The sequence below is a fragment of the Ctenopharyngodon idella genome, chromosome 24, assembly GCF_019924925.1.
Source record: "Ctenopharyngodon idella isolate HZGC_01 chromosome 24, HZGC01, whole genome shotgun sequence".
NCBI lineage: Eukaryota > Metazoa > Chordata > Actinopteri > Cypriniformes > Xenocyprididae > Ctenopharyngodon > Ctenopharyngodon idella.
The window spans coordinates 27,992,344-28,016,620 of record NC_067243.1 but is presented as its reverse complement, the minus strand read 5'-3'; the positions used below and the strand labels follow the sequence as shown (position 1 = coordinate 28,016,620).

The 24,277-nt window shown below is 40.5% G+C and overlaps 8 protein-coding genes across 9 annotated transcripts in view; 6 read left to right on the top strand and 2 right to left on the bottom strand.

Moving 5' to 3' along the window:
• LOC127506760 (histone H4) overlaps nucleotides 1-24,277 on the bottom strand; it is a 210,673-nt gene that overhangs the window by 29,057 nt on the left and 157,339 nt on the right. The gene's annotated exons all lie outside the window — the stretch shown is intronic.
• The window catches only part of LOC127506886 (histone H2B), a 95,011-nt gene that overhangs the window by 56,760 nt on the left and 13,974 nt on the right, over nucleotides 1-24,277 (bottom strand). The gene's annotated exons all lie outside the window — the stretch shown is intronic.
• Nucleotides 1-24,277, top strand: part of LOC127506882 (histone H2B) — a 51,152-nt gene that overhangs the window by 18,281 nt on the left and 8,594 nt on the right. The gene's annotated exons all lie outside the window — the stretch shown is intronic.
• LOC127506820 (histone H1-like) lies at nucleotides 1,377-2,182 on the top strand. Its single transcript, XM_051883652.1, has one exon. It carries the CDS (start codon nucleotides 1,437-1,439, stop codon nucleotides 2,055-2,057), a length of 621 nt encoding a protein of 206 aa, XP_051739612.1. The 5' UTR covers nucleotides 1,377-1,436; the 3' UTR covers nucleotides 2,058-2,182.
• On the top strand, nucleotides 2,750-3,167 carry LOC127506876 (histone H2A). The gene has a single exon (XM_051883713.1). It carries the CDS (start codon nucleotides 2,755-2,757, stop codon nucleotides 3,139-3,141), a length of 387 nt encoding a protein of 128 aa, XP_051739673.1. The 5' UTR covers nucleotides 2,750-2,754; the 3' UTR covers nucleotides 3,142-3,167.
• On the top strand, nucleotides 3,993-4,477 carry LOC127506835 (histone H3-like). Its single transcript, XM_051883667.1, has one exon. The coding sequence runs from the start codon at nucleotides 4,016-4,018 to the stop codon at nucleotides 4,424-4,426; it is 411 nt and encodes a 136-aa protein (XP_051739627.1). The 5' UTR covers nucleotides 3,993-4,015; the 3' UTR covers nucleotides 4,427-4,477.
• Nucleotides 8,285-8,852, top strand: LOC127506914 (histone H4). Its single transcript, XM_051883759.1, has one exon. It carries the CDS (start codon nucleotides 8,395-8,397, stop codon nucleotides 8,704-8,706), a length of 312 nt encoding a protein of 103 aa, XP_051739719.1. The 5' UTR covers nucleotides 8,285-8,394; the 3' UTR covers nucleotides 8,707-8,852.
• On the top strand, nucleotides 9,434-10,457 carry LOC127506881 (histone H2B). Its single transcript, XM_051883720.1, has one exon. The coding sequence runs from the start codon at nucleotides 9,616-9,618 to the stop codon at nucleotides 9,988-9,990; it is 375 nt and encodes a 124-aa protein (XP_051739680.1). The 5' UTR covers nucleotides 9,434-9,615; the 3' UTR covers nucleotides 9,991-10,457.

The window sequence follows — 24,277 nt, the reverse complement described above, 5'->3', positions numbered from 1 at the left end:
TGTGAGCATCCCCTGCTGGCCTCACTAACACCTCTTCCAACAGAAACCTAGTTTTCCCAGGAGGTCTCCCATCTAGGTATTAACCAGGCTCAGCCCTGCTTAGCTTCAGCGGGCAACCAGTCTTGGGCTACAAGGTGATATGACTGCTGGAACAATCAGAGATGTATTTAAAAATATCGTGGCTCTTCCAAGCTCTATAATGGTAGTGAACAGTGGGTGTGTTTTGAAGCCCAAAAAATGCATCCATCCATCATAAATATAATCTATAAAGATCCAGGGGTTTAAAAAAGGCCTTCTGAAGCGAAACGATGGGTTTTTGTAAGAAAAAAATATAAAACCTGATACTGTTAGTTTATGAACAAAACAACTCTATCATTGTTCAGTCAGTTTTAAGAACAAAATTATATCCATTTAAGTTCAGCAATGTAGTGAAACATGAGGAAAATGTATAATTACTGTGTGTCATGAGAGCCCGATTTCTTTTCACAATAGCAAAAGAAACATATTGTCCTGGATCAGAAAACCCTTGTGACCCGTTTTCAAATCCAAGAAACACTTTTAGAAATAAGTTGTAAACTTCTAAACAACCAAACACAACTACACTTCAAATTGTTGAATGTTTAAAAATTCAAAATGTTTTAACATCTATAGAAAAATAAAATTTTTTGAGTCACCTGCTATGCCTTGCTGTAAATGAGCATTACACAATCCCCATTCACATGGCAAATATGACGATTTACATTTTTATTCACGTGATATGATGTACATCAGCTTATGAAAAGTTAAAACATTAATATTTGTGTGACAAGAGATGGGATGTTAATTATTATTACTATTATTATTATCATATAACATAAAGACAGATCATCTGCTGGCCGAAGATGAGGGCCAGAGAGTCACAAACAGACTCGGATCCTCCGGATGATGTTCGTGTGCTTCAGCTGCCCAAAACAACAGCTGTATGAAAGCCTCCTCACGCCCCTCACTAATGCTGATTTCATTAAAGTTGCATTCAGACTGTTTTCTGAACACACAGCGGACGCGTTCAGGCTTTTATCAACTTTTCAATTAAAACTATCCATCAAATTTACACGCGGCTTTTCCCCGTGGCTGATGCTCGCCTTGGATTTGGTCTGACGGAGGCAAAATAAACATTTCCTCTTCGCGTATTTTAGTCTCCTGTGAAAGCTCAGAACCTCTGCTTAATGCTCACTTTGTTTTGACGGTGACAGACTATTTTACCGCTTCAGTTTTGCCCCAAATGTAAGAGAAGAAAACACAAGTGCGAAGGGCTCGTGGATGCGCACAGACACCGAGCAGGGCGGGTTGAGTCTAAAAGGTTCTCATGTGTTATTTAAGAGCGCAGCGCCGCACGAGCGCTGTTTATTGCTGAAACCAGACAGCGTTTGAAAGACTGTAGATCCAATCCGAGAGATATGGCAGAAACCGCTCCAGCACCGGCTGCTGCAGCCCCGGCCAAAGCGCCCAAGAAGAAGTCAGCTGCGAAAGCCAAGAAAGCAGGTCCAGGCGTCGGGGAGCTCATCATCAAAGCTGTGTCCGCATCTAAGGAGAGGAGCGGCGTGTCCCTCGCCGCCCTGAAGAAGGCTATCGCCGCCAGCGGCTACGACGTGGAGAAGAACAACTCCCGCGTCAAGATCGCCATCAAAACCTTGGTGACTAAAGGCGCTCTGGTGCAGGTCAAAGGGACCGGCGCTTCGGGCTCATTCAAGCTCAACAAGCAGCAAGCCGAAACCAAGAAGAAGCCGGCCAAGAAAGCGGCTCCTAAAGCGAAGAAGCCCGCGGCCAAGAAACCCGCTGCTGCCAAGAAGCCCAAGAGCGCAGCGGCAAAGAAGCCCGCCGCAAAGAAATCGCCCAAGAAGGCCAAGAAACCCGCCGCCACAGCCGCTAAGAAACCGACGAAGAGTCCCAAGAAGGCAAAGAAGCCAGCAGCCGCTAAGAAAGCAGTCAAGAGCCCCAAAAAGGCAAAGGCGGCTAAACCTAAGGCGGCAAAGCCTAAAGCCGCCAAGCCTAAAAAGGCAGCGCCCAAAAAGAAATAAAGTGTTCACTGTTTTTCCTCAACGGCTCTTTTAAGAGCCACCCACTAACTCTGAAAAAAGACCAAAACTCGTGTATTTTAATGATTTGTGTTAATTTTGTAAATACGTAGTCAATTTTTTTTTTTTTTTTTGGAAAACAAAACAAAGCAACTAGTAAATCATCTTTATATTAAAGAAACTGAATAAAAACAGCAAAAAAAAAAAAAAAGCTCATGAGGGTTCGGACAGTGATCACAGTCCAAATGGGATGTTGTACAACAAAGTACAGACAGAATATTTACACACAACACTCCGCTATAGAATTGTGACAATCAAACTGAAAACACTCCAGTATTACATCAGGATCATAATACTGTAGTACAATATCAGAAGATCAACTTGCACAGAATATACAGGGTGTAAAAGGAATAGCACTTTTAATAGGAACAATATACAATTCATTTAAATGTTCTATAACAGATATTTCAATATCTTAAATATTTCATCTCTTCTGTCTTAATAGTCACAAGTACTTGTGCATAATTATTCCCGCCAGAAAGGGGGGTTGGTCTTTGGAGGGAAGTTCAGTGATTGGTTTGAATCTTTATAGACTCTAAACCAATGAGCGACTGGTAGTCTAGTTTAAAGACAGTATGTGGAGACAAGAAATTTCAGTTTGTTAGTTCTGTTTGTGAAAGTTGTAGTAACTGACTTAATAATGAGTGGAAGAGGCAAAACCGGAGGCAAAGCCAGAGCCAAGGCTAAGACTCGCTCATCCAGGGCAGGACTGCAGTTCCCCGTCGGCCGTGTCCACAGGCTTCTCCGCAAAGGCAACTATGCAGAGCGCGTCGGTGCTGGTGCTCCTGTTTATCTGGCGGCTGTGCTCGAGTATCTTACCGCTGAGATCCTGGAGTTGGCTGGAAATGCCGCTCGGGACAACAAGAAGACCCGTATCATCCCCCGTCATCTGCAGCTGGCGGTGCGCAACGACGAAGAGTTGAACAAACTTCTGGGCGGAGTGACCATCGCTCAGGGCGGTGTGCTGCCCAACATCCAGGCTGTGCTGCTGCCCAAGAAGACCGAGAAACCCGCCAAATCCAAATAAGTGGACTCAAGTCTGTCTTGTTGAAACCCAACGGCTCTTTTAAGAGCCACCCATTTTATTAAATAGAGAGTACTTTTCTTTGTTAATATTTACGAATACCATAAGCATGTTTAGTTGAGGGGAGAAAATTGACCCGTCAAACCAGAAGAAATGTGTGATTGCTCTGTATCGACGATTACAAATACAATCGTATGAGCTACAAGGTGTGCATTCCTATTATAAGCACATGATGATCCCCTGACGTGTCTGTAGAGATCGTTGTTTAGGAGGTGTGTAGGATTGTCACCCAACCCATCTCCCCTCATATTAAAATACAGTTACATGTCTGCCAAGCTTATGATAATGTATTGGATAATATTTTAATACATAATCTAAAATAAAAAGATATGCATATCGGCGCCAGGGTAACAGAAATTGGTCAATGTTACTCTGGGTCTTTTGTTCTGTTATCACAGCCGCACGCTGCTTTACGTATTTACAGGACTTTATATTGCTTTTATACAGACTATAATGTGACTTTGTTATAATTCAAAATATGCACAACCAGTGGGAATTAAGGCGAGTATTTTAGAACAAATAAATACAACAATGTGAGTATAAAGCTCATGGAGGTGTCATGTATACCGTTTGTTTTATGCGCAAAGTAGTAAACCGAACAAAGCACATTGAGCGTGAAACCCTCTGCTTGTTTGAAAAGGGGAAACGCGCAGTCATTGGCTAGCAGTCATGCACAGACGTCACATATTAGCCAATCACAAGGCCTGCATCCTCGCGACACTATCAGCTTGTGGTGGTAAAATGCTTTAAAAGCAGGCGTTGTAACACAGAGCGGTATTTCTAGCACAAGAAAAATAGAGAGAAGTTTGCTGCAGCAATGGCAAGAACCAAGCAGACCGCTCGTAAATCCACCGGTGGTAAAGCCCCGAGGAAGCAGCTCGCTACCAAAGCCGCTCGTAAGAGCGCTCCGGCCACCGGCGGCGTCAAGAAGCCCCATCGTTACAGGCCCGGGACCGTGGCTCTCCGAGAGATCCGCCGCTATCAGAAGTCCACCGAGCTGCTGATCCGCAAACTGCCCTTCCAGCGGCTGGTGAGAGAAATCGCTCAGGACTTCAAGACAGATCTGCGCTTCCAGAGCTCCGCTGTCATGGCCCTGCAGGAGTCCAGCGAGGCTTATTTGGTCGGTCTGTTTGAGGACACCAATCTGTGCGCCATCCACGCCAAGAGAGTCACCATCATGCCCAAAGACATTCAGCTGGCCCGCCGCATCCGCGGAGAGCGCGCCTAAATCCATATCAACCACATCAAACCCCAAAGGCTCTTTTAAGAGCCACCAAAATCAGACTGAATGAAAATTTCCAATGTAATGCTTAAAATAACGAATATTTTAATAACTTAAGTCTGAATAATAAGCAACATAAAGGGAGCGGGCGATCGTTTAACCCGCATATGCTGTTGGGTGAATTTGACCCGTTTTAATTTGAGTTGAAACGTAAATTAACCCTTTATTTTTATTTATTTTTTTTCTTAGAAATTGTGATTAACCCAATTAGGGTCATGAACATACATGCAAAGTTTCAACACGCTGATGTGTTGTGAAAGGTGCATAGGCTACAGAAACTTTATACTTTCTTACTGTTCGTGGGCCAATTTTACCCATATAAACAGCAACTCAAAAACTAGACCCAAAATACAAACCACTTCTGTGTTGTAAGTCACAGCTCTTCAACTCTAGTCCTGAAGTGCCAGTGTCTTGCTGAGTTTAACAACTTTTTATTTTCAAAGTTTTTGAAAATATAAAGTTGTTTTACCTGTTAATTGTCTGTCCCACTTTTTGATCATAGATATGAAAATGACTTTTCCAACTTTTTTTTAAAATCTTGAATACTTCAGTTTGGCATCTTTTTAAAGGGAACTTTACAGATTATTGTAGAAGGTAAAAAAAAAAAAAAATGGAAAATTAAAGTTTAAAAAAAGTTGTAGAAGTTTATGAAAATTTAAAACATATATATTTTATATAAAATAATTATTTTACTGAACATGTTTGTAACATCTGCATCCGCCATCCATTCCTCCAACCGCCAGAGGGAGCCATCTCCCGAATACTGAACACTGCCGGATCTTCTCTCTTCACTTCCTGTCTCTACCTGTTATAAGCCATGTTGTTTGTACATCATGTTGCGAAGTATTGTCAGTTTACCCTGTCTCTACCAAGCGTTCATATTACCCTGTTTGTTTGCCACGTGTATGTCTCTGCTTGTTTATGAACGCAACTTTTGGATTACTGTTTTGGATTAGTTTGCTGTCTGGACTGCCGCTATTGTTATTGACCCTTTGCTTGTTTGTTGACCACACTTCCTGCTCTGAATCTAACTTTGTACTGTTGTGCTGAATACAACTGGATTCAAATATTCAACCGAGTCAGTCATCGTTGCAATGTTCAACTCTAAAACTTCAAGACAATCAAACTAAATATCTGAACAAGGTCTGTTCCAAGTTTTAGGTTGATATCTCAATAAAAGAACTTTCAGTAAGTTATTTATTTTTTTATTTATTTTGTGCGCTGTATCAAACTTTTCCACTAGATGACATCCAGACTCCACCGGTGACCATATAAGCTCTCTTCAGTTTCTTGAAGAGGTTTGAGTGATCTGAACCATATTTTTTCATACTTTTCAAAAGTAGACATCCTATTCAGAAGAAATTTGTGCAGTAATGTTAATTTTTGATTTGAATTCAATCTCTAAAACGCATGTAAAAAACATACGGAAAGGATCAGAGCGTGTGTTATAGTTTGGCTCCACATCACAAATGAAAAATATATCACTATTTATCTATTGCTCTGTCATTTCTTTTGAAAATAAAAAAAAAAGAAATCAACAAATATGAAAACTAGAGTCTGAAAGCTTTCAAATTATATATAGTTTGTCAAGATTACATCAGGTTTAGACTAAGATATTGTTATAAATATATAATGGTAAATGTCCCACAGGTGGGGGAGGGGCAGTCTTGAAAATAGTGGTTAAAAACATTTTTATAAATCATAAATTCAGATATTTATTCTTTGTAATGTGTGAAAAGTATTGATATTGAAAGTTAATTATTTTAATAGTTAATTACCCGGACCATACAGGCAGTAACCAGAACTCTGCTGCTTTTTTGTTTCTAAAACCTGTAGCTGTAGTTTCACTTAGTTTAGCGTTTTATTCTTCCCTCGTATTTTAAGACATTTAAATTAATATATATATATATATATACACGGGTATGATGTCATTGATAGGGGATCCATAGACATGGTCCATGTCCTTGGTAAATTGCTTATTTTTCTGGATTTAAACTATCTTGGAAACATCTTCAATAATGTAAGTACACAAGACACTGTTCTAGTGCTTTTTTGGATATTTTAATCCAAATATATTATATATTGTGCCTTTAACACCCATCACTGATGGGCCCAAGTCATTACCGGTGCACTGCTGCATTTTTCCAGTTACCAAAAAAATGTAATTACTACTTTCATTTCTTAGAAATGAATTTAAAACTGATTTAATTTAGAAATTGATTTAATTTATTTAAAGTTATTAGTTATTCTTACTAGGTCAGTTACAAAAAGAATTAACTGAGTTTGTATTGTTTTAGCAACTCCATGTCATCAAATAACTTTAAACATTTATATCTAGGTTAGGAGACCTCTCCAGCACTCCTAAATAATTTATGGGCTGAGACCCTTAGGAACCTTTATGAATCACACTTATTTTAAGTTTAGGAATAAGAGTAAAATTAGGCCATTCTTAGAATTTTGACACACTTAAAGGAACACTCCACTTTTTTTGAAAATAGGCTCATTTTCCAACTCCCCTAGAGTTAAACAGTTGAGTTTTACCGTTTTCGAATCCATTCAGCCGATCTCCGGGTCAACTGTTTAACTCTAGGGGAGTTGGAAAATGAGCCTATTTTCAAAAAAAGTGGAGTGTTCCTTTAAGACTAAAATTTTACTCTGAGCGGCTTTATACATGCGGCCCCTGATTTTCTGTGTTTTTTCGCCCATGGTGCCGGACATTCTGACTGTGGAAAGTAGTTGTATATTAATCTTACTTTAAAAAAAAAAAAAAAAAAAAAAAAAACTGCTAATATTAATTGTTAACTGTCTTAAGATGCTGAAAAAGAAAATTAAGTCATGTTGTTCATGCTTTTATCATCACATTTTGAAACATCCATATCGTTGCCAGATTTGGGTAAGAAAAAAAGGTTAATCCACAATATTGACAATCTTGTGTTTAAAAACTGCACAAATGTTAATATTCACATGTTAAACTGACATTATCATATTTAGTTGCCTACATCTTTGCATTTTCAACTAGATATTTTCTTGTAGGGTAGAACAGGGGAAGCCAACCATCCTACAGAGTTGAGCTCCAGCCCCAATCAAAAACACCAAACCCTGCTTAAAGTCTTCAGATTTACTTGGAAATTACAGGCATGTGTGTTTGAATAGGTTTGAATCTAAACTCTGCAGGACAGCAGCAGTGTAAAAAAACAAGAAATTTAAATGCATCAGTTTTAGGAGACTTGCATGCAGCATATTTAGCATATTACTTTTTTTTTTTATTTTATTTTATTGATGACTTGCAATGTATCATGGGAGATACAACTCATGAAATCTATCAAAATATAATATACATCAAAATACATCAAATTCATTTGAATGTTTTACTTAAGTATGGATTATATAAAAAGTGACATGAAAGGATGTTTTGCTGATCATTTTCTACTCTTGCCGCCTGTTTAAGGGTTAAAATGTATGCAGTCAGTAAAGATGTGGAAAAGTATAAAACATAATCCTGCATTTGAGCATTGCAGTTTTAATACAATAATTTTGTCTCCAAATGTTTGCGTTTTCTAAATTCGCATTACTAAAAAGGTAAAAAAGAACACAAAAAGAACAAGACGTCACATCTTAAATATGCATGCAGACATAAACAGAAGATGTGACGTCTTGTGTCCCTCTTCATTATCAAACAGTACTACTGTAAATTATGATTTTGTGAAATACATTTTACGAAACATTTTAATATACAACAAATGTCAGGGCTGGGATTAAATCACGTGCTCTAGCTTTATTTTGGGGGAGGGGTGTGTGTCATGTGACGTGGCGCTGGTTTCTGTCAGGTCCTGTAAGCAAGTGTAAAAGGCTTCCTTGGAACGCTCGCTATTTATTCGTTTTCACTGTTTAATCAACGAAGCGTTCAGTTAAACATGTCTGGAAGAGGCAAAGGCGGTAAAGGGCTCGGAAAAGGAGGCGCTAAGCGTCATCGCAAAGTTTTGCGTGATAACATCCAGGGAATCACCAAACCCGCCATCCGTCGTCTCGCTCGCCGTGGCGGTGTCAAGCGCATCTCCGGTCTGATCTACGAGGAGACCCGCGGAGTGTTGAAGGTGTTTCTGGAGAATGTTATCCGCGATGCCGTCACCTACACCGAGCACGCCAAGAGAAAGACCGTGACCGCCATGGATGTTGTGTACGCGCTGAAGCGACAGGGACGCACCCTATACGGCTTCGGAGGTTAAAAACCTAAAATCAAGAAAAACTACACAAACTCAACGGCTCTTTTAAGAGCCACCTACTCTATCACATTAAGAGTCCAATGTTTTAACCATGTGAAGTTAGTTACAAAACTTTTATTTTTTTTGAATTTCTCTCCCTGAATCCAGGATTAACTATACCGAAAATGTTCTTTTGTTTTTTACAAAATTAACCAAAAGCACTTATATCAAAATAGTACCAAAGTGAAAATGCACGGTCAAAATGTGCTTTTATTTCCTGTAGTTTAGACAGTTGCAAGAATCAGTTCCGAGGAAAAACTGTTTGTAAAGATTGTCTTATTAACCAACTTCCTCAATGGGTCTATACGGTGTTTTTAAAATTACGAACGAAATTGTTTAAAGATTATAAACAATATTTACGTTGAACCACTTATTTACTCAAAATATTACTACAAAAGAGTGGAAACGAAATAAATGAAACTGATAGTGTCATTCAAACCAAAGACTATAGGGACTTTGGTTCAACAATAGAGCGGTACCCTGCTGAAAAAACCAGCATATGCTGGTTAAGGTAGGTTTTGGAGCTGGTATGCTGGTTTATGCTGGTCCAATGCTGGTCATGGACCAGCATAAGACCAGCACAGGATCAGCTCAAACCAGCATACCAGCTCCAAAACCTACCTTAACCAGCATATGCTGGTTTTTTCAGCAGGGTGGGCGGGACTATCATTTATCCGCCTGTGATTGGCCCGCGCTCCTCACATGATACTTTGAGTTGTCCAATGAAATATGGGTTTATGGGTTTGGCCAATGAAAACAGGCAATCAGAAGGTTCCCATATCACTTTGAAAATTAGCATGGGCAATAAATAAATGCTTCTGCATTCGCGTCAGAGAATACATTACTTCGTCGATTTTGTATTCACGCAGCGTCATGCCTGAACCAGCAAAGTCCGCGCCTAAGAAGGGCTCCAAGAAGGCCGTCACGAAGACCGCCGGTAAGGGAGGAAAGAAGCGCAAGAGGTCCAGGAAGGAGAGTTACGCTATCTACGTCTACAAAGTCCTGAAGCAGGTTCATCCTGACACCGGCATCTCTTCCAAGGCGATGGGCATCATGAACTCTTTCGTCAACGACATCTTCGAGCGCATCGCCGGTGAGTCGTCTCGTCTCGCTCACTACAACAAGCGCTCCACCATCACTTCTAGAGAGATCCAGACCGCCGTGCGTCTGCTGCTGCCCGGAGAGCTGGCCAAACACGCCGTGTCCGAGGGCACCAAGGCAGTGACCAAGTACACCAGCTCCAAGTGAGGTGTGATGTGACTTTGACTACCCCAAAGGCTCTTTTAAGAGCTACCCATGTTCTCAACAAATGAGCTTTTGTTGTAAAGTTGTTTGCAGCATTGCTAGGAGAGTTTTGATTAAATATAAATGCTGACAACGCTGTCTCAGATATTTGAGAGAATTTTTTTTAAATAAATTAAGCATAACACTAACAGAGGCTGCCGTTTGTTAGGAAAAAAAAGAAAAACTTGCTTCATTGTCTTTTTATTCCTTGCTTGTGTAAATGGCTTACTATCACTACCTTCACCAACTTTTGTGTAGATGTCATGGACACCAAACCACAACTGTATTACTTACATGAAGTTCAAAAGTGAAGTTTTCACTTTTCAACTATATATATGAGTGTGGGAGCACACATTTTTTTTGTTGTGTAAAATCATCAAACTTCCTTGATTCAAAATGATCTTCAAAGAAAATAAAGAATGGTGGCTGTGTTTTGTACCTTTTTAATATGTATGTATGTATGTGTGTGTGTGTGTATATATATATATATATATATATATATATATAATAAAATTAATATATATATATATATAACAGTTTAAAACTGAATTCATATGCTTTAGCTACATTTTGTTTTAACGTAATCAGCCAGGGACAGAAGATAAATGTTAAATGCAAAAACTTTATTTCTTTGGATTTACTATTCATATTTATGTTTGAGTAAAATCAACATTCTATAAACATATTGTCATTTATAGCATTTATTTCCAGGAAATGACAACTGGTCAAAATAACAAATACATAATAATAAAAACAATAATAACAATATCCAAGTTAATGTTTTCAGACCTCAAATAATGCAAATAACACATTACTTTTTTCTTTTTTTTTTTTTATAAATAATAGGTGGTACAACACTGATTTTCAGTCACAGTTTTCATGTGTCTTAGTATGGTGCATCAAACAAGTTCATAAGGGGAAAAAAAAGTAAATAATAAATCAGCTCCATAGAGGATAAAGATTTTAGATGTTCCAGTTCAACCCATTTCAAGAGTTGAGTGAGAAGTGGGTAACAGAGTAACAGTATTAGGCACAGTCCCAAATGGCAAACTTGAGCTGTGTCCCAATTCACACGCATGCGTCATGCTGCTGAAGCAGGAGCTGGCCGATACTGAGAGGGCATTCTTACTGAGAACCCGGAAGCTCTTCACTGACTATACAACATAAACAGCATAGGAGACTGACAGGGAAGAAAATAAGTTGTTGAATAGTCGTTATTTTTGTTTTGCTTTTGTGCACAAAAGTGTTCCCATCACTTTATAACATTGAGGTTGGACGACTGTAGTCACATGGACTATTTTAACGATGTCTTTACTACATTTCTGGGCCTTGAAAAGTGCAATGACGTTGCAGCCTTTGTCTGGTTCAGAAACCTCTTGGATTTCATCAAAAATACCTTAATTGGTGTTCTGAAGATGAACAAAGGTCTTACGGGGTAGGAACGACAAGAGAGTGAGTAATTAAAGGGTTAGTTCACCCAAAAATGAAAATGATGTCATTAATTACTCACCCTCATGTCGTTCCACACCCGCAAGACCTTTGTTCATCTTCGGAACACAAATTAAGATATTTTTAATAAAATCCAATGGCTCAGTGAGGCCTGCATCACCAGCAATAACACTCCCCTTTTCACTGCCCAGAAAGCTACTAAAAACATATTTAAAACATTTCATCTGACTACAGTGGTTCAACCTTAATATTATAAAGTGACTATCAGTGGTTTGGAGCGTGTATCAGACTGCCAGAGTCAAGTGAACTATTGAAGTTTCAAAACACTTATGATGTAACGAAGCCTCATTTACTGAAATCATGATATCTTGGGCTCTGAACCACTGATTTGAAACAAAAGATTTGTAAAGCTTCATGAAGCAGTGTTTTGAAATCGCCCATCACTAGATATTGTGGAATAAAGTCGCTATTTTGTTATTTTTGGCGCACAAAAAGTATTCTCAACCTCAAATACCTGAAAGATCTTTGTCAGTGTTCATAATACATAATTCTCGTAGGATCAAGGCTGCACATAACATGAAACAAACTATATGCAGGTGGGTACAACTGAAAATTGTACTAGTCTTAAGGATGATAGTCATCTTCAAAAACAAACATCTAAGACTGAGGTGGAGACACAAAAGCAGAAGTTACAACTTGAATAAACAAGCATAATAAACTCTTTTAAAAAAGATGGGTGGCTCTTAAAAAAACCTTTGGGGTTACTTGCTCAAAAGTTTACAATGACTCCAGTAGTTACTAGAGAGTTATCATGTTTCTCACTTTAGAATACTGATCCAAATAATTAGTAACTCCTTCTGAAGGATTTGGTAATACTTCAGTCATTACTATTGGGTTACCATGACCTTCTCTTTAGAATTAATTATACATTATGCATCATTCATGTTAATTATGAACCTGTATATAGTAGTTCTTAGTAGTTCTCTGGGAGGAATGAAAAAACAGTAGTTACTGATTAGCTAATAGTGAACTACCACATTCAACTGAGCACTATTACTTACTAATTCATTAATCAAAGTTTCTTATTAGTTAATAGTAGTTACTAGAGTGTTAATAATGCATTACTCATTTGTTCCTGTGTAGTTATTCATTAATGAAGGATCAGTATTCTAAAGTGTTACCAAATGTTTTCAGGAAAGTAATAAGGCAGATTCCAATGGACATTATAATAAGCTGCTAATGAAATCAGTGTGAACAGATGCACTCTCTATCACAACTCAACTGACTTCTCAAATGGTCATAGCTGAAATCACAGCTACGACAATAATTTTATTGTGATAATGTGAAATGTGAACCATGTGTGAGATGTAAACCATATTTTATTAACTTTTTATTAAGTTTTATTAACAGACTGGGAGTTTTTGATTGGTGTTCCTTGTTTTAACTGATAATTAGTTGGAATATATAAGAGTGTTGTGTATTATTTGGGGCTCTTGCAATATGTAAGACCTTATTGACTCTTGTCTCATTTGTTTCTTCTGCATTTCTTATACCATGAAGTAATTGATTTTGTTTTAATTATATTTCTTATTTCTTTATTTTTTTTATTATCCCTAGACTTCTGTTTATTATTATTGCTGTTTTCTGTTGTATTAGCTTAATTCAATAAAACCATTTACATTGATTAGACTTTGTTGTTTGATCCCTCTTTTATGTTGTGACTTTGGGTCGTAACACTATAAATTAAACAAATGCTCTGATACTCAAAAAAAAAATAAAATAAAAAAAAATCAACTGGAAAAAATATTTATATATACAGTCATGTGAAAAAGAAAGGACACCCAATTGAATTCTATGGTTTTATATTTACGGGACAAAATAAAAATCATCTGGTCCTTGACAGGTCTTAATATTAGGTAAATACAACCTCAGATGAACAACAACACATGACATATCACACACCATGTCATTATTTATTTAACAAAAACTAGGCCAAAATGGAAACGCCATTGGAGACAATCTAAGGACACCCTTACTGTTTCCTTATAAATTAAGTATCAGTCAGACGCTGCTAATCAAATGTTTTTGATTATTTGATCATCAGCAAGTGTGATCACCTCTAAAAAAGCAGATGTTCTGGCAGTTTACTGGTCTGGAGTATCCAGGTGTGTTTTAACACAATAATGATGAGGAGGAAAGACATCAGCAGTGATCATAGAGAAGCAATTGTTGCTGCTATCAATCTGAGAAGGGTTATACAGCCATCTCCAAACAATTTGAATTCCATCATTCTACAGTAAGGAAGATTATTCACAAGAGGAAGACATTCAAAACAGACACCAATCTTCTCATTAGTGGACGAGCCAGCAAATTCACCCCAAGATCAGACTGTGTAATGCTCAGAGCAATCACAACAACACTCAAGAACTATAACCTCAGACTCTACAGGCCTCAGTTAACATGTTAAATGATAAAGTTCATGAGAGTACAAGTAAAAAAATACGGGAGAGGTTTGGCATGTTTGGAAGGGTTTCCAGGAGAAAGCTTCTTCTCTCTAAAAAGAACATGGCAGCATGGCTTAGGTTTGGAAAGTTGCATCTGAACAAACCATAAGACAAACATCCTTTGGACAGACGAGACCAAAGTGGAGGTGTTTGGCCATAAGGCAGGGGTCGTATTCACGAAACATCTTAAGAACATACATGCCAAACTTGTAACATCTTTGAATATGGCAACATGATACCTCATTCTACAATATTTCTATGATTAAATTGCTGACAGAGATCCCAGCCAATCATTGTGTGAATAGTAAGTGTGTTGACATCATCCATAGCAACAAAATCAACTACCCTTTATCTTAGCTTAAGACTTCTCTCTATTTCTTAGTAAAAGTTGGTCTCAGCAGATTTGTGAATAGGTTTTAAGAGAAAACTCTTAACTAAGAACTTTTACTGATATTTAGGAGAACTCTTAGTGGTAAGATAAAAAAAAATAAATAAATAAAATCTTCGAAAATAAATAAATAAGAAAAAAAAAAATCCAATTACCTGTAGCAGTTGTTTTCACGAGCTCACACTTACATGTGATCAAATAGAGTAAAAGAGTAAAATAAGTGTATTTGGCATGCTGTCTGAGGGATTGAGGGCTTCGAGCTCGGAATTTATCCCAAACCCAGAGTACTCCCCCGTATCCTGGAAATAAGAATCAGCCGAGAGTGAGGAGTCGGCCTTGCGGAGAGATGCAGAAAACTGTCGAGGTAACTAGGTGTGTCGGCTGTGTATATATAAGCCTCCTCTCGAGCTGATTAGATGGACTATTTGATCAGGCTTCTCCTGAACTTTGTTTATAAAACATAATTTGTCGCTTGAATTCTTCAATCTTTCAAGGCGCAGACATGTAAGAGACTGACAGTTAGCTGAATATATTCTTGTTTAATTAGTGACACTTAGCCTACATTTTAAAATCTGTATTTGAATATGACAACATTTTCATTTTAAAATCTTAATCTGAATATGACATTTTTATTTTAAAATCTTTATTTGAATATGGCAACATGATATTTCATTCTACAATATTTCTATGATTAAATTGCTGACAGAGATCCCAGCCAATCATTGTGTGAATAGTAAGTGTGTTGACATCATCCATAGCAACAAGATCAACTACCCTTTATCTTAGCTTAAAACTTCTCTCTATTCCTTAGTAAAAGTTGGTCTCAGCAGCTTTGTGAATAGGTTTTAAGAGAAACTCTTAACTAGGAACTTTTACTGCTATTTAGGAGAACTCTTAGTGGTAAGATTAAAAAAAAAAAAAAAAATGTTTGTGAATACTGCCAAAAATCAGTTCCCTTTCGATACTTCACTCATACTGCGTGTGGGGAAAAACGTACTCGGTTACTAACGTAACCTCGGTTCCCTGAGATACTTCACTCGCACTGCGTATGGTGGAAAGGTCTCCTTTTTCCCCATTACTGAAGCCTTTTCCAATAACGCAGTGTAACTGCATCGTCATTGGTTCACTCATAGAAAGTTGTTGAACCAATGACGGCGCGGCATAGCTGCACGCCCTATGGCGACAAAGCGCGCGAAGAAGCCCGCCAAAAGGGGCGGGGCTTACGGCTATATAAGCAGGCATTTCGCCATAGGATTTCAGGTCATACGACTGAAGCGACGACACTGAAGCCGCAGCCTCGTGGCACGGCATGTAACGCAGTACTCATTCCGTATCTCAGGGAACCAAGGTTACGTTAGTAACCGAGTACGTTCCCTTTCGATACTTCACTCGTACTGCGTATGGGGAACAAATTCAACTGCGGCGTGCCACAGCAGGGAACGACTGAATTTGTCATGGACACCGCGAGGGAACCAGCGGACAAGTGAGAGGGCCGGAGCCGTCGAACCCAAGTGTTACACTTGCAAAAGGGGAGCTAACTCCCGAAGTGGCATGAGGCGGAGCTCGATAGAGGCCGCTGAGTCATACCGAGAGGACCCGAGCTTGTAAGATCGGGATATCCAAGTTATAAAATCTGACAAAGTTGACGGCGAGGACCAACCGGCCACCTCACAGATGTCTTTAATAGAAACTCCACTGGACCATGCCCAAGAGGAAGCCATTCCTCTAGTGGAGTGGGCTCTAACTCCCATGGGGCAGTTCAGGCCCATAGAGGAGTAGCAAAGAGCAATATCGTCGACTATCCAACGCGAAAGACGTTGCTTTGAGACCGAAGACCCTTTGGTGCAGCCGCCAAAGCAGATAAAGAGCTGATCGGATTGCCGGAAAGGCTGTGATCGCTCGACATAGGTCCTCAATGCCCTGACAGGGCAGAGTAATTCCAGCTCTCTCATCACGAGGGAGGAAGCGCTGAGAGGGAAATGACCTGTGCTCTGAATGGAGTCGAGAGCACCTTAGGAACGTAGCCATGCCTAGGTTTCAGAACGACTTTGGAGTCGTTAGGCCTGAACTCAAGGCATGCAGGGCTCACAGAGAGGGCCTGCAAGTCGCCAACACGCTTGACCGATGCTAGTGCAAGTAGCAGAGCGGTTTTGAGCGTCAGGGGCCTGAGGTCAGCTGAACGCAGTGGCTCAAAGGGGGGCCCTTTGAGAGCTCTGAGGACCAAAGAGAGGTCCCAGGTGGGAACAGTGAGAGATTGAGGTGGATTCAATCGCCTAGAACCTCTCAAGAAACGCGGCACAAGGCTGTTTCATCCCACTGACTGGCCAGCGATAGGAGCGTTAAAAGGGGTTGAATGGCATCGGATGACGGACCACCGGTCGGGGGCCCGTACACCGGAGAGAGTGGAAGAGGAAGTTTGCTCTTTCTTTGAGAAGATAAAATATTTATTGTGTTCACCGTGGGAACGGCGTTTTGCATGGACGCAACATTTGTGGGCCCAGTTAGCACAACACTGAACATATCTCCCACGCCTGGAACTAAACGGGGTGGAGGGGAGACTGAACGAAGGAGCTGACGTCTCGGGAAGGAGCGGCGCTTTGCGGGGCGTGAACGCTGGCGCTGTTCCTTGGGAGGCGCTGCCTGAGAGGTAGAGGGTGCAGGCTTGCTCTGCTGAGCCGGCGCAGGCCTGGGGCGGCTGGAAGCAGAACTGGAGCGCTTGAGCAGGAAGTGTCGCATGGCTTGGGACAACTTCTGTGCTGCGGTGAAGCGTTCCATGAAGCTCTCTACCGCTGGCCCGAAGAGACCGGAAGGAGAGACCGGGGCATCCAAAAAGGCCGTCTTGTCCAGGTCCCATATTTCGGTCAGGTTGAGCCACAAATGGCGCTCGAGCATGACCAGGCTGGCTATGGATCGTCCAATGGCCTGGGCTGTGGCCCTTGTGGCACGCAGGGCTAAGTAGGTGGCGCTGCGGAGGTCATGAAAGGCAGGTGCATCAATGCTGGACTCGTCTAGAGAGCGGAGGAGCTTTGCTTGGAACACCTGGAAGATTGCCATGGTGTGCAGCGCTGAGGCAGCCTGGCCTGCGGACGAGTAGGCTCTGCCAGCCAGGGCAGAGGTGGTCCTGCAGGGCTTGGATGGAAGGGCCCTCTTCGTCTTCCAGCCCACAGCCACGGGGGGACAGAGGTGAGCTGCCACTGCTTCATCCAGGGGCGGTAGGTGCTCGTAGCCCTTCTCTTCAGAGCCGTCCACAGTGGTGAGAGCTGAATGGTGCATAGTGCGTAGGCAGGCAGGATAGGGAGAGCGCGCCACGACTTTGTCAGCTCGTCATGCACCTCTGGGAAAAACGGAGCGGAGCGCTGGCGAGGAGCCTGGCGACGACCCAGCAGGAACCACTCATCAAGCCTACTCCGCGATGGCTCTTCTGGCGGGGCCCATTCGAGGTCCAGTTCCTCTACTTCGAGAGGACGCGGAAAAGCTCGGCGTCCAAACCCGGCTTGCAGTCAATGGGCTCCAGCGAGGGTAGGTGGGCGGGGTCCTCCGAGTCACCGGCCAATCCTTCTGTTTCAGAGGCCGCGAGAGACATGGAGTCGTCGAGTGGCTCTTCGTCCGATCCGCCGAATGAGACGAGGTCGCTCGCATCTGCAGAGGGACGCAGCTCAGGGCGGGAGAACAGGACGGGGGACTGCTCTCTAGTGGGAGAGGGCGGGGCATGCAGGGGCTGAGCCGACGTGAGCTCACACAACTCCGGGCGCTGAACCGCTCTGCCCTGCTGTCTCTTCCTAGCCGGCTCGCGGGAGGAAGAAGACGGGAGGGCGCAAGCGGCGGGACCGCTTTCAGTGAAGAAAGCGATCCGCGAGCGCAGAGAGGTTAGACTCTGGTGAGCGCGGCCTCCGCGTGGGACTTGCCCAGGCAGCCGACGCACTCACCGTGCCCGTCGTCATCATGCAGAGGGGATCTGCATGTGCCACAAGAGTGGCGCGGCATTTGCAGCAACGCCGCCGCCGTGAAAATGGCGTTTGAGTTGCTCTTTTAGAGTGGCGAGGGCCGCTGGAAGCTCTTTTAGAGCGGCGAGAGCCGTGGGAAAAAGCTCTTTTAGAGCAGCGAAAAACCATGGAAAACTGCTTTATGGATGGCGGCAGAAGACGCGCTGAGAGGTGGCCGGAAGCGGGAAGCAGGCGGCTCGAGAGCGGCGCTCGAGGCGGCAGTCTGCGAGGGCGCCGGCGCTGTCTTCGTCTGGCGAGCTCAGTTCAGGCGAGAGCTTGTTCAGGCGAGAGCTCTTTCCAGGCGGCAAAGGCTTCAGCTCGGAGATCAGCGAAGAGATGCGTTGTCGTTGCTGAAAGAGATAGAACTGAAATCTTATGGCGAAATGCCTGCTTATATAGCCGTAAGCCCCGCCCCTTTTGGCGGGCTTCTTCACGCGCTTTGTCGCCATAGGCCGGGCAGCTATGCCACGCCGTTATTGGTTCAACAACTTTCTATGAGTGAACCAATGATGATGCAGTTACACTGCATTATTGAAAAAGGCTTCAGTAATGGGGAAAAAGGAGACCTTTCCCCATACGCAGTACAAGTGAAGTATCGAAAGGGAACTCCTTTTTTCCTCGATACTGAAGCCTTATTCAACAATGCAGTGTAACTGCATGGCTATTGGTTCAAACTGGAAAACTTTTTGAACCAATAACGGCGCGGCGGAGCTGAGCGAGCCTATGGCGATGCAGCGCGCCAGAGCCCGCCAAAATGGGAGGGGCGACTGGCTATATAAGCGAGCATTTTGCCATAGGATTTAAGATCTTTCATCTTCAGTGACGACAACGCTTCTCTTCACTGGACTTTGAGACTGAATGCCTTCGCCTTCTCTCGCCTGCTGGACCGTGCTCTCTTCTGTTGTGTTTGCTGAGTTTCTCAGTGCGTCGCTTGCAGGTTTCACCCCGCAAGCCGCGTTCATTGAGAATGAGAGTTCTCACTATGAGGACGCAAGAGCATATTTTTCCGGCGTTTGTTTTTAAGATGTCGAGCCTCTCAGCGTGTTGCTTGCCGGCCCAGCCCCTGCAAGCCTCGTTCATTGAGGACGAACGCTCTCTGAGAAATCAAGCTCAATGCAATAGGGGCGCGAGACCATATTTTTCCTGAGGGGCCGAGCCTATCAGCGCATCGCTTGCTGGCCCGCCCTTGCAAACCGCGTTCATTGAGGATGAATGCTCTCATTGAGAGAGCAAGCTCAATGCCCATTTATGCTCAGCTGAACATGACACATGCTCTCTGTGTCGGTGCACAGGCTCATGTCCTTCGCGCCGAAGTAATGACTGTTAGGAACACTGCGTTGTTGAATAAGGCTTCAGTATCAAGGAAAAAAGGAGTTTTTCCCCACACACAGTACTCGTTCCGTATCTTAGGGAACCGAGGTTACGTTAGTAACCGAGTACGTTTTGTGAATACTGCCCCAGAATTATTTGTTGAGAAGTCAAAACACTAACTGCTCTCATTCTTTATTAAAATATCTTCTGGTATGAGACAATGTTGTTGTTTTTTTTTTACAGAACTTTCTGCCTCTGATCTGTTTGCATTCAGATTGTTCCTTTGCTTTTCTTTATTTTCTATAATTTAGTCATTTTAAACTGTCTTTCTGCTTTACATCAGTGGACCAGCAAGCTTATTGTCAGACACATTTTATATACTATAACATGTTGGCCTATAACATGCTGCACCTTTTTGCCACACAATGTAGATCATACAAAAATAAATGTCTTTTTTTTTTTTTTTTTAAATTAGTAATAAATCTGACTTGCTGTTAATATTAGCAAAGTTAATATGGACAGTTTCTAAAAGGTAAATCAAGTACAGCATTAGGCTTGAGTAATTGGGTAATTTGCATTATTAAGACAAAACTGAAAATTATTTGTTGGATCCTTAAAACCTCTTGTCCTGAAAATCTCCAGCCAGCCACAAAGTTGGAAACCTTGATACTGTTAGAGTTATTTTATTCATAAACTATCATTGTTCAATAAGTTTCAAGAGCAAAATTATATCTAAGTTCAGCAATGTCCAAAGTATGTTGTTTTAAGCCGAGAACTTTTCTCAGTTTTGGTACCCCCCCCCCAATATTCAAATCCATCAGTTACAATCCCCCCAATATTTCAACATGAAAATCACAGTAGATCAAATGAAAAAAATATGTTTTATGTATCATTTCCTCTCTGCGAATTTTAATCTCCACTGAAAGCTCAGAACTTCTGCTTGATGCTCACTTTGTTTTGACTGTGACAAACTATTTTACCACTCCAGTTTTGTCCCAAATGTAAGAGAAGAAAACACAAACGTGAGAGGCTCGTGGAGGCGCACAGACACTGAACAGGGTAGGTTGAGTCTATAAGGTTCTTATGTGTTATTTAAGAGCGCAGCGCCGTTCAAGCGCTGTTCATTGCTGAAATTAGACAAAAAAAAAAAAAAAAAAAAAAAAAAAAAATATATATATATATATATATAATGACATATTCTGGGCACAGTATTTCAGTCACTCAAAAGCAGAGGGATGTTCTACAATGCTTAATGTGAAAAAAACGTAAAAGACACTTAACATGGCTTAATGTACTTAGTGGTTTCAAAAGCTCAAATTCTGTACATACATCCTTAATCCTTCCAGGTGGGCGTTACTATAAATGTGACGTCACATGAAGAAAGTGCTCATAATCAATGCCGGCTGAATGGGGTGGGTTTTGGAGGGAAGTTCAGTGATTGGTTTAAAGTCTTAACAGACTGTAAGCCAATGGGCGACTGACACTGCTGCAACCAATTTGACCTGCACTCTTAATCTTGGCAAAGTTAATTATTAGAGCTTATGTTAAAATGTTGTTTCACCGCTTTAGTTCAACTGACTGTTTTACACATGCTGACCGTGTACTCAGAAATGCCATAAACTACAACAGTGGTTATTAAAATGTATTAATCTTAATAACTTTAAATGATTAACCTTACATTATTGAGGTTACTAATAGGTACAAAAAACAAACAAACAAACAAAAAAAAACTTAATAACGAACTGGTTGGAGAGAAAAGAAACAAACTTTGGGGTCAAATAAGAAGGCTAATACATTAGATTTTAAGAATAATGTTGAAAGTAGGTTATATATGGGTAATGCAAAACACGCATGATCTGAATGTGTTTTTTAGTAGTCTCTATGGTGGGCAGTGTAATATTGAATGGGATGGGCTGTGCCTTCCTGTATATGAGCCAATAGACCTTTATCACACTTCCGCGTTCGTAAAGTGGTTGCTTCAAGTATTAGCATAACATAACTTCCGCTGCAGCCTTTAACATTGGCCGTGCCCATAGCATGGGAATGTTGTGATTTATTTTTGTAAAATTTAGCACAGATACTTATTCTAAAGACACCAACCTCTGTTTACAATCATTAATTGAGTATTGTGAAACAAAGAAAAAAGGCGTCATAATATTCTGACGCATATTTCGTTATTTAAACAGGAGCGCACAAGCCATTCAGTCTTATCACCTTATTTTATCAAAGAACTGCAAAAATAGAATACAAACAACATAACACTTTAAAGAGCTTTAATTAGACAAAGCTTAAATTATTAACTATGACTAAAGTCTATTTTGGGTGGATAAATTAAAAATTTGGGGGTAAATTCATTGTATTAAACAAAAATGTTCACATTTCTTTCATGGACTTACTTCACTATGCTGGCATCAAATTGAATAGACGATTATTCAAAAATAACTGGTTATCGTAAACAAACCATATCCTCCGTGTTTGAGTGCAATATTGGATAACATTATGCTGTAGACAATGGGTGGTTATATTGCAAAAATAAACAAAATAACATTACATAAATAAAATGAAATCAGTCTGATGATTCATCTAGCAGTAACTTGAGCTGCGCGCTGCTCGTTAAATTTATGCCGTCAGTACACTGGCAGCACTGATGATCGCCTCATTCAGATTATGTTACACATTAAAATGAAAGATGACATACATTGTAGGATATCATGTAAGTCTAAATAAACAGTTTTAAATATTGAAGTTTATTGTTAAGTTAAACTAAACAAGTATAATTTTCTTCTCAATACTGGCTCCTGTCCATTGACAATAATGCAGGTGGAAATTCCTTTACGCTAATAATCAAAGTCGGGTGTGACGACACACATACTGTGATAAAGGCCAGGAGTATGAAATTGCAGCTAATCATGCTTGTATTAAGCCAAATAAAGCGCCAGGTCCAGATGGATTAAAGGGTCGAGTGTTAAATGATTATGCATTTCAATTGACTGGGGTTTTTACCAAGCTGTTTCAGCTCCTGTTAAATAATAAAGATGTTCCAAGTTCATGGAAATGATCAAATATTATTCCTGTATGTAAAATATCTAATGCCACTCAGTTAAAGGATTTTAGACCAATAGCTCTTACATCTATTTTAGGTAAATGTATGGAAAGAGTTTTAAAAAGGCATATTAGGACTCATGTTGTTAAAGACTTGACCCCCTTCAGTTTTCTAGGGGCACTGGTGAAGCTACTTTAACCTTATGTAATTTAGTGGCTGAACATATTCAGCGGACCAAAAAGTATGCTAGAATTGTATTTCTAGATTTTAGTTTAGCCTTTAGTACAATTCAGATAGATGTTCTTTTACTTGACCTAGGGGTGAATGGTGGCCTCATCTGGTGGATTAGAGACTTTCCTTTAAATCATCCACAAAGAGTGCTTGCTAATGGTAAAGTGTCAAAGACTATTATTTTAAACACAGGGCAGGGAACTATACTATCACCATTATTATTTTCATTCTACATAAATTAACTTAAAATTTAAGATGCATACTTTAGTTTACTCAAATACGCTGATGGTTTGGCACTTGTCAGCTTTGTGTACAAAGATGGAACTGAAAGGAACAAACTGTATCATATATAAATTCCTTTCAGAATTAGTGCAAACTGAGTGCACTTGAGATAAATGTGAATAAAACTAAGGACTTAGTGATTAGTAGAAACAAATGTGAATTCTCTGAACAATTGCAACCCTTGATACTCAATGGACATCGGGTGGAAACAGTTTAAATATTGAGGAACATTTATAGATAGTCATTTGAGTTTTGTTGAAAATGTAGATTATGTTTTTAAAGAGGCAATGCAAAGATCGCATCTTATTTGGAGGCTAAAACACTTTGACATAAGCAAGCCTATAATATAGGAATCATGTGGAAAGTACTATGTCTTTTAATATGACGCTGTGGTATGGAGTTCTGACTATTAAAGCAAAGCAAAAATTGGGTGGTTCATGTAGGTAGTGCAATTGTAGGTAAGACAACTGAATGACACATATTTACCAAAAGTTGAACAAAAAGCATTGGTTGTTATATGAGGATTCTTCTCATTCATTACATTCTCAATTTCAGTTGTTACCATCAAGGAGACGTTTTAGACAACCTCGGGCGAGTAAAAATGTGTACTAGATCTGCCATTAGAATTTTAAATGTTGAGACATGAATATGAGTAGGTCCCTTATCTATTACAACTGTTTCGGATAAGGTATGGGGGATGTTTAAGCTGTCTTCAAAGAACCCCAATCATCAAATGACACACTGGAAATTACTACATAGGGTTTACTTGACTCCAATGAAACGTTTCTACATGAATATCCTCCACTCCTAAATGTAATCTCTGTTTTGAACTCAGGCACGTACTTGCACTTCTTTAGGGATTGTCCCTCTCTCTCACCTTTTTGGACCCAGCTCTCACAGGACTCATCGTATCTGTTGGCCACTGATATGTTTGACTCCATGTTTTTTTTTTTTTATGATTTTGGGGACCTTGCATTATCCACTCAACAAAAATGTTTGGGCCATTCCACCGAATGGGTGACATTTGCTTGTTGTAACTCTTCAAAATTAAACTTTATTT

Excerpts from the sequence above, each read along its gene's own strand:
- LOC127506820 (XM_051883652.1), top strand. The coding sequence starts at position 1,437 with ATGGCAGAAACCGCTCCAGCACCGGCTGCTGCAGCCCCGGCCAAAGCG.
- LOC127506876 (XM_051883713.1), top strand. The coding sequence starts at position 2,755 with ATGAGTGGAAGAGGCAAAACCGGAGGCAAAGCCAGAGCCAAGGCTAAG.
- LOC127506835 (XM_051883667.1), top strand. The coding sequence starts at position 4,016 with ATGGCAAGAACCAAGCAGACCGCTCGTAAATCCACCGGTGGTAAAGCC.
- LOC127506914 (XM_051883759.1), top strand. The coding sequence starts at position 8,395 with ATGTCTGGAAGAGGCAAAGGCGGTAAAGGGCTCGGAAAAGGAGGCGCT.
- LOC127506881 (XM_051883720.1), top strand. The coding sequence starts at position 9,616 with ATGCCTGAACCAGCAAAGTCCGCGCCTAAGAAGGGCTCCAAGAAGGCC.